At 42.9% G+C, this 8,385-nt stretch overlaps 1 protein-coding gene across 4 annotated transcripts in view; it reads right to left on the bottom strand.

Moving 5' to 3' along the window:
- Positions 1-114: 114 nt before the first annotated feature.
- The window catches only part of LOC119489579 (helicase ARIP4-like), an 82,454-nt gene continuing 74,183 nt past the window's right edge, over positions 115-8,385 (bottom strand). For all 4 annotated transcript variants that reach the window (XM_037772218.1, XM_037772219.1, XM_037772221.1 and 1 more), the window contains 8 exons: positions 8,065-8,164; positions 7,747-7,952; positions 6,507-6,682; positions 5,830-6,026; positions 5,518-5,717; positions 5,266-5,355; positions 4,951-5,046; positions 115-4,710 (listed from right to left, as the gene is read on the bottom strand). In XM_037772218.1, coding sequence (XP_037628146.1) covers positions 3,656-4,710; positions 4,951-5,046; positions 5,266-5,355; positions 5,518-5,717; positions 5,830-6,026; positions 6,507-6,682; positions 7,747-7,952; positions 8,065-8,164 — 2,120 coding nt within the window. In that variant the 3' untranslated portion in view covers positions 115-3,655. The remainder of the gene's footprint in view (positions 4,711-4,950; positions 5,047-5,265; positions 5,356-5,517; positions 5,718-5,829; positions 6,027-6,506; positions 6,683-7,746; positions 7,953-8,064; positions 8,165-8,385) is intronic.

The following is an 8,385-nucleotide window of genomic DNA, read 5'->3' as shown; positions in this document are numbered from 1 at the left end:
TTCATAGGGTTGTGGTTGGTGAGTAGAGCTGCAACTTGGTTTCCAGTGTGTGTGTGAGGGAGAGACAAAGCGGGGTACATCTGCTACTATGATGTAAAGAAATTAGGAAAAGTATTATTTAGAACATGTTTCTTTTTATTTACAAACTTCAAAAAGCAAAAAAAAAAGGATCTAAAAGTAATCCAAGGTCATACACATTATCCATCGATAAACTACACAACAGGCTTCGACTAGAGCCAATCCTCACAGACAGCAGCTTTAATCTTCTCCTCGGCTAAAATGGAATTCAGACAGTCGGCTCGGCTCGTCCGACCGAATCGATTTGTATAAATAAATATGTAAATTCAAGTAAGAAAGCTGTGAAAGAAAAGAGCAGTCAGTCAGAGCTGACGACCAAACAGTTCGACAGTGAGGAAACTCGCTTGTTAGCCATCGTCGGGATGACACACATGATTTCTGATGATATGGTGAAGAACCACAAACAATACAGGAAAGAAAAAGCACTTGATATCATAATTTTCTTGTTCAGATTCTGACCCTTTACTTGTGAATAAGCTTCATTTACATGCACAGAAATGGCTCATATTATTAAGATTGTGAAAAAACTTGTGAACAGGCGGGATATTCTGGTGAAGGAATCTGAGCTTATAAAGGTTTTAACCCAGCTCAGTATCACGGTTAACATTAGTGTCCTTGATGTCCCTTTTTGGGGGGTTTCTCATAATCAAAGGCTGATTATTGTGAAATGGGATATGATAATTAATCGATCCTTCTTACAGATGCTACATGAGCAACGATTAATCAAGTAGTTCTCAACTATTAAATCAATCGGCAACTATTTGGATAATCGATTTTAATTTTTAGCTGGACCGCAGCTAAAACCGAGCGTTGGAGTTTCCTCATTTGGCCATTGCTCTTTCAAATTGAAAAGGCGGAGAACTGTCCTTTATGCAAATGAGCCCGTCCAGCACGATGCGTCCGGCTCACTAAACTTGGACCAAGCTGTCAAACTAGGCGATCTAGATCTAAAATGAAACGAGATTCAGCAGTGGCATAGCCTATTTCTCGCTTAAAATGTTTTCAGAAGTAGATTTTGGTGGATTGTTTAGATGGAATAACAGAAAGTTTACGAGCAGGCCGCCATGTTGATTCCCGTTTTAACTGGCGAGCAGAACACCAGGGACATATCAGGTGCATTCCATGATAGGGTACGTCACCACTTGCAATTGAGCGGAGCAGTGCGTCCCCTAGTGTCCTCGCTGGACCTGGTGGACATGTACCGCTGGATTTAACGTTATAGACTATGACCACTGTGTAACAATTTAGCCAAGACATTTTAGGACGTCATCTTGGGCTTTGGGAAACACCGATTGACATTTTTTACCATTTTATAGAGCAAACAACTAATCGATTAATCAAAAAAAAAAAAATCAACAATAAAGATAATCGTTAGCTGCAGCTCTAGATGCTACCCTGGCTATTAATGTGCACAGTGACGCACTAATTGGTTGGTCCACATGCAAGTTCACATGTGCTGGGTCAGACTCGCAGATCGACACTTTAGAAGATAAAATAATAAAAATCACAAGAAACCAAAGTGTTTTCCATCTGTAGTAACAACAATATGACCATGAAATCGTACAAACAAGATAGCAACAAAAGGAAAACAAAATTGTACAAAAATAAAAATGAATAAATATGCACCGTCATAAATAAATAAATTTGGTAAATTCAAACATTGTAAAAAGAACAGAACATAAGTAAACTAAAAAAAAAAAAAGTCAGTATGAAGAACAAATACAGGGAGGAGAAAGAACAGGAAATGCTCAGTCTTTACTTTTTCAATAAAAGAGCCGGTGGGGTGTTAAAGCTCTCGCTGCGGCCATTTTTGGAGGAGAAGATTTTCCACACGAGGACAGCGCGGACCAGAGTCGATCGGATTGTGTGATCAGAGGGGAACAGCAGAACGACGGGTTAATCTAAAGGGAACTTGGTCACATGCTGAAGCTTTCAACCGGTTTACAGACGACGCATACAGATTTGTGTCTCTTTTACAGTGCAGTACAGTGTACAGTGTTACCTGCAAGGTCATACAGAGAGATGGATTCTCAAATGTGGCGGTGAGGACGCTGCAGAGACAGCGTGTTGGGAGTTTAATTCTGCTCAACATCGTTGACATTATTTGGTCTCTTAAGACACGATCTTCTTTGATGGAGGTCTCCGATGTGCTTGTGCATTTCTTGTTTTTTGGCATAGCTACACCGTCTCTCCCGAAAAAAAGAGTTTGGTTTCACAATGACCTCAAAATGAGATGAGACGGAGAGAGGGGCGAATAAAAACAGTAGAGCAGAAGTGGAATTTCTATTTTTTTTAAACGATTCCTTTTGTAACCCTCAAGAACACAACACACAGACACGAACACGACACAAGCGTAACCAAGACGTTGCGAGATTAATTCCTCCGGGGGGGTTTGTACTGTACGAATACATATATAGGCTTGAGTGAGTGTTTTGCATCGCTTTTCACTAGGCTACAGTAAGACTGTGGGTGAGATTCAGAGAGCTGACGTCTCTCTTTACCTCTCCTCTCTCACAGTTAACATTCAGAAAGATGGAGGCAAAAAAGGCATTTTGTGTTGGTTGGTTCTCCGCTACGAGGAGGACACCTCACAAGAACACAGTTGTTTTTTTCTTCTCATTTTCACCTGGCTGTTTTTAGGCAATGATTTTCCTTTAAAAAGTAAAAGATTACATATAAAATTCACAACAAAAAAGAAAAATATTCCCACGTCTGATGCCTTAGTAGAAGGAGTCTTTTCAAAAAGGCCTGGTTTTAAAGGCATTTGATTAAACATACATTCTTTCGTTAGAGTTTTAAGGTTGCGTCTCTTAACCTCAACAAGCCTCAACCGCCTCTTCGGTAATTCAAGATGATCCCGCTTCTTTATATTAAAACACAAAACGTACAATACCCCTGTCCTGGCAGTGAATTATTAAGTTCAATCAAAATGCTTTTTAAAAGTTCCGTTTGATCTTTTTACCTTTTGAAGAAATATTCAGTAGCAATATTCAACAACTGACAACAATACCATTTCAGTTACTGATATTTAACAAACGTTACTACCAGCAAACTTAATTATCAAACCTTTTTTTTTTATTATTATAAGCAACTCCAGCCTACCGGCATCTTTTTTTAATTAGCTGAAAAAAGCAAAAGAGTCGACATTTAGCAAAGCTGCAGAACTAGAATCTCTAAAGTCAACACTACAACTAGTGGCCGTTTGTGGTCACTGCAGGCCCAAAACTCAGCAGTTCTTAGTCCAGTGATCAGTATTTCAATGCCAGTATTGGACAAAAACTTGGAAGTCCTCTGATTTTCATTTTCTTCTTCCCTCTGGAGCTTTTTTCTTCCACAGGTTTCTGCGTTAAGATTTGTCGCTCTGTGTTAAATCTTCATTCAGACTGTTTCTCCAGCAGTGGAGGCGAACAGAGGAAACACTTTAGCAGGGGCTCACTTGTAATCACGTCAATTGTCTTTCATTTTTTGTCCATTTCCCTCACGGCCTCAGGCGCAGCGAAGCCTGCCTCCCGGCAAACAGGATGTCATCATATTTTGATGATTTTCTAAATTGAATCAAGCTCGCTCAATCGATCAGTCACTGTCCCCTCACCTCAATTACATCGTCGTCATCATCCGAGCTGCTGGCGCTGCTGACATTCCCGCCGTTCATCAGCACCAGGCCCTGGCGGCCCTCGGAGTGCGCTGAAGGGGAAAAGGAGGAAGGTGAGGATGAGGAGGAGCTGCAGGCAGCAGTGGGAGGGTACTGGGAGAGGAAGCTGGCTCCGGCCGGACCTGGAGTGGCGGCCGGACCCGGCAGCCCGCCCGGGAGCATCGACCCCGTGTAGAGGCTCGCCAGAGACTGGCTGTAAGAGAGAGGGAAGCCTGGCGGGAGCATCCCAGCCATGCCCACCATGCTGGGGCTCAGCATGAACGGCGGCAGGGCTCCCGGAACTGAACCGGCAGCAGAAGATGATGAGGAAGATGAGACGGCGGCCGCGGTGGTTGTCGTGGAGCAGGCGGAGGAAGAGGAGGTGGGGACTGCGCTGGCTCCGCCGAAGCCGAACAGATCTGGGTACATGTAACTGGGGTCCCTCAGTTGAGTGTGGGGGGGCTGGAAGTAAGGCGAGCCCGCCCCCATGAAAAGCGGGTGCCCCAGTGAGCCACCCAACAAGGCGGGGTTGAGGCCCAGAGGAGGAAGGCCATAGCCGCCGGTGAAGGGGAAGGCTTGTGTGGTCAGAGGGGCCGAGGAGCGCTTGCCTGCGGACGGCTGCTTACTGGGCCGCTCATCCAGGGACGGGGTGGAGGCTTTGCGCTTGGAGCCTGTTGTCAGATCTTGGGCTGCAGTGGCGTCCATGTTGGGCTGGATGACAGAGACATCATGGCGGATGCTCCCACTGCTGCTCCCATGGCTGCCATTGGTCTGAACCAGTTTGGTGGGAGGCAGGTTGGTCATCTTGCTCTCTGGTGGAGCTCCGGAGCTTGTGGCGGTGCTAGCTCCACCCGTGTAGCGCTGCAGCTCGCTGATGATCTCTGGGCTGTCAGGGGAAAGAGGGCGGGGCACAGTCTTGGAGGATACCTGCTGCTTCCTGTCAGGTGACAGGCAACTGTTACTGCCATTGGTTGACACTTCCTCTGGTAGGGCCTGGGAGTCTGAGGAGAAGAAACGAGGGGTTAGATATCAGCTTTTGGGAAAGAATTAAACCCTTTACATGGGCTGCTTAAATAATATCAATAATATTTTGTGCTTTATCTTTTTACATCTCTGTTTGTCTAACAAAGGCTCCTGTGGGTAATACCCTGACTATGGAGAAGTAGCTCATACAAGCCCACTTCAAAACACCCAAACTATCCCTTTAAGTGGAAGTCAGTTCTGGTAATAGACCATCCTACCTTTGGGTGGTGCTGTAGTGCTCTCCTCTGCAGTCTTGGCCTTATTAGCTGCTCTGATGGCAAAGATTCGACCATCAGACGACCTGATGTAAGTCCCTAAAACAGACAAGAAACAATGATCAGTACACGCAGAAAGTTTACCCTGATGTGCTTCATTAAGTGAAGATTAAATGGTTCTTAGAGAAGATGCTTGTTAATCTGACGACTCACCATTAATTCAAACCCAAAGATATTTAGTTTAGTATTATGTAAGATGGGGAAAATAGCAAATATTTATATATATAGTATAGTAAGTATAGTGAAGGGTTCTTGTACCTTTGGTGCCCCTGATGATGTGGATGCTCTCTCCAGCAGTGATCCTGGCCTGGACATCTGTTGAGCTGTTGGTGCCTGGAATCACGATGTCTGAAAGAGACCAAGAGGAAGACAAATTTATATATAGTAGATAAACACATCGATTATTTTTCAGCTAATATGACGAGTAGATGATTCTTGGAAAAAAAGCATGAATAAAATTAAGATGAAATCAAAATAGTGAAGAGATGGAGAACAGAATAAACTACCCACCAGTAGTGGTGACGATCCTCTGAACAAACACGCCGGCTTTTTGCAGGCAGTTGACAGGAAACCCTCCGAGGCTGGGTCCTGATGAGTCGTCATCCGGGGCAGATTCTGCAGACGCCTGCCGGGGCGTCATGGGAACTGGAGTTGACTGGACCGGCCGGACGCTGGCCACTGGCTTCTCTTCAGTGCGAGGAGGTGGACGCCTGAGCAGAGAGGATATTATTTATTAGATCATGACTTGTGTTCATGTTTAGATGTTGCTCATCAGTTCCTAATGACAGCTGTTTTAAAAAAGTATATTTTTTTGTCACTGACCAGTTTCTCTGACTGAAGGCGGGGATGTTGGTGAGGCTCTGGTCGCTGGCAGGGTAGTAGTGAGCGTAGGAAGGACGGGTGTACGGCACAGACGCCCTCTTCTCCTCTTCGTAACCTTTCTTTGCTGCTTTCTTCTCGGCTTTGCTCAGCTTCAGCTCCCTGCGGTCGATCAAAAGGGACTCATGGGGGAACGGTTGCTGGAAGGGAGAATGAAAAAAGATGCGACATACAAAGTGTCATTCTTTATTTTTTTTCACTTTGAAAGAAGCAGAGGAGCACAACGTCATCTTCGTGTTTCAATGTCGAAGCCTTCATTGTGAACATCTAAGTGAATACCAGTGATAAATTTAATTTAACTTCAATTAAACAGTGTTATAAATATGAAACAAAGCATAACTGTAATTGCTTGGCGTAGTTCTCACCTCAGATTTATTCAACAAATTGATTTAGACGGATAATTAATGAGACGTCTGACAATTTTGGACATTTTCATTCAAAACAGCTGCCATAACAGCCAGTGACTCATTGAATTAGTAGAGGACTGTCAATCATCTTTCGTATAGCATAATTAAAAATGACACAATGCAAAAGTTGTAGGCAGGGCAACACACACACGTGTCCTACTTTTAAGTAGCTGTAGGAGGCATATAGGGACGGTGTTTCCTCCGTTTATCTACCTTAGTGATCTGGAGAGGATAGAGGTGCAGAGCCCTCCTGAGGACGCTCTCCATGCTGTCCTGGGGCTGCAGCCGGACAAGGGAGGGGTCCGGCTCCTCCTCCACAAAGTGAAGAAGAGACTCCACTTCTCTCCGGGTGAAGTTCAGCACGGGGTTCAGGTCATCCACCACACGGTCTGATGGAGGGAAGGAGAGAGGAAGACAGGGAGGAGGATAAAGGAAAAGAGAGCAAAATGTAAAAAAAACTGTGGAACAACGAGGCTGATTTCAGACAGCTCTCTGAAGCATAAGCGCCCTCAATGTGTCTGTCTCGCCAGTGAAAGCTTACAGCGAACACTTGAGACCGTTTACGCTGTCAGACAAGAGCCTCTTGGCAGAAGAACTCGCTTCAACACAAAGCTGATTATCTAGTTTTGGGGGGTCTGTCTGCTGGGTGTTGAGGACTGGGATTACTGACAGATGTTTGACAGAGCTGTCAGCTAAAGGCAGTGATATTCACTATATGGAATATTCATGAGAGAAAAGACGGGTGCAAAAATTTACCCAAAAGCATTTTATGTATGGAGGACAGAACCTGCAAAAATCAAAAATAAATTAATGAATACATAAGTGCTTCAATAAATAAATAAATGACTCGATAAATGAATAAATATGCCATTACAAGTAGCAAAAATAATATGAAAAATAAATATAGTCATTAATGGATTAATAAAATGTGACATAAATTGATATTTCTGTTTTAATTTGCTTTTTTATTAATTTACCGTTGTATTAATTCCCTTATTTATTTATTTGTTTAGTTATTTATATTTAGTTAAATAAATAAATGCTTAAACACATAAATAAATACATACATTTAACAATAAATAAATACAAAAATAAAAATAAATGCAAAAAATAAATAAATACATTTAAAAATTCATAAAAATAAATACATAACCAAATAAAAACGGGACTAAACTTAGAGTAAATAAATAAGGGACTTAATTAATTAAAAGGTAAATAAATAAAAAAGAAAATTAAAACAAAAATATCAATTTATGTCACATTTGATCAATTCATTAATTACTACTTTTTTATATTATTTTTGCTACTTTTAATGGCATATTTATTTATTTATCAAGTCATTTATTTTTTTATTTTGGCAGGTTCCGTCCTCCATATAAATGTTCCACAAAGAAATGATTGAAATTCTCTCCTAAATGGATGTTCAAACTCTTCAATGGGTTTTCTGACTCACCTGACATGCCCTGTTTGGAGATCTGGCGGTCGTAGATCTTCTTCTCCAGTGTGAAGTCGCACACCAGCCGGTAGATATGACACTGCTTCCTCTGACCGTAGCGGTAGACGCGGCACACAGCCTGGGCGTCGTGGCACGGGTTCCAGGAGGCGTCAAACACCACCACACGGTTCGCCCCGATCAGGTTTACGCCCAGACAACCAGCCCTGAGACCCAGAGAGGTCAGAAATAAGGTTATGGTTGTTATTATATAATGTCCTGATCGTTCACATCCATTTTCTTCCATTAATATGACTGTTATTGTGTGTTTTATTGTACCTGGTTGACAGCAGGAAGACCCACGCTGAGGTGTTAGACGGATCGTTGAACTGGTTTATCAGTCTCTCTCTCTCGGAGGCCGTTGTACTTCCATCTAGTCCTTCAAAACACAACCAGTGGAGAGTTAGAACAGTCCTGACCAACTGGGTGGCTTCCCTATATAGTGCCACAGTTTTGCTGCTATTATCAGTAATCTATAGGTAAAAGAAAGTTCCTGTACTTTCAGAGAGTATACCCCTCGACCCGGAGCTTTTTGGGGGGTAAAATGTCCTTAATTTAATTTAGACCCTGGTGGTCCCTACGATCAAAACGCATTGAGTT

The sequence above is a fragment of the Sebastes umbrosus genome, chromosome 6 (genome assembly GCF_015220745.1).
Source record: "Sebastes umbrosus isolate fSebUmb1 chromosome 6, fSebUmb1.pri, whole genome shotgun sequence".
Taxonomy (NCBI): Eukaryota; Metazoa; Chordata; class Actinopteri; order Perciformes; family Sebastidae; genus Sebastes; species Sebastes umbrosus.
Note: the sequence above shows the minus strand (reverse complement) of the source record. Positions and strands in the feature narration are given on the sequence as shown.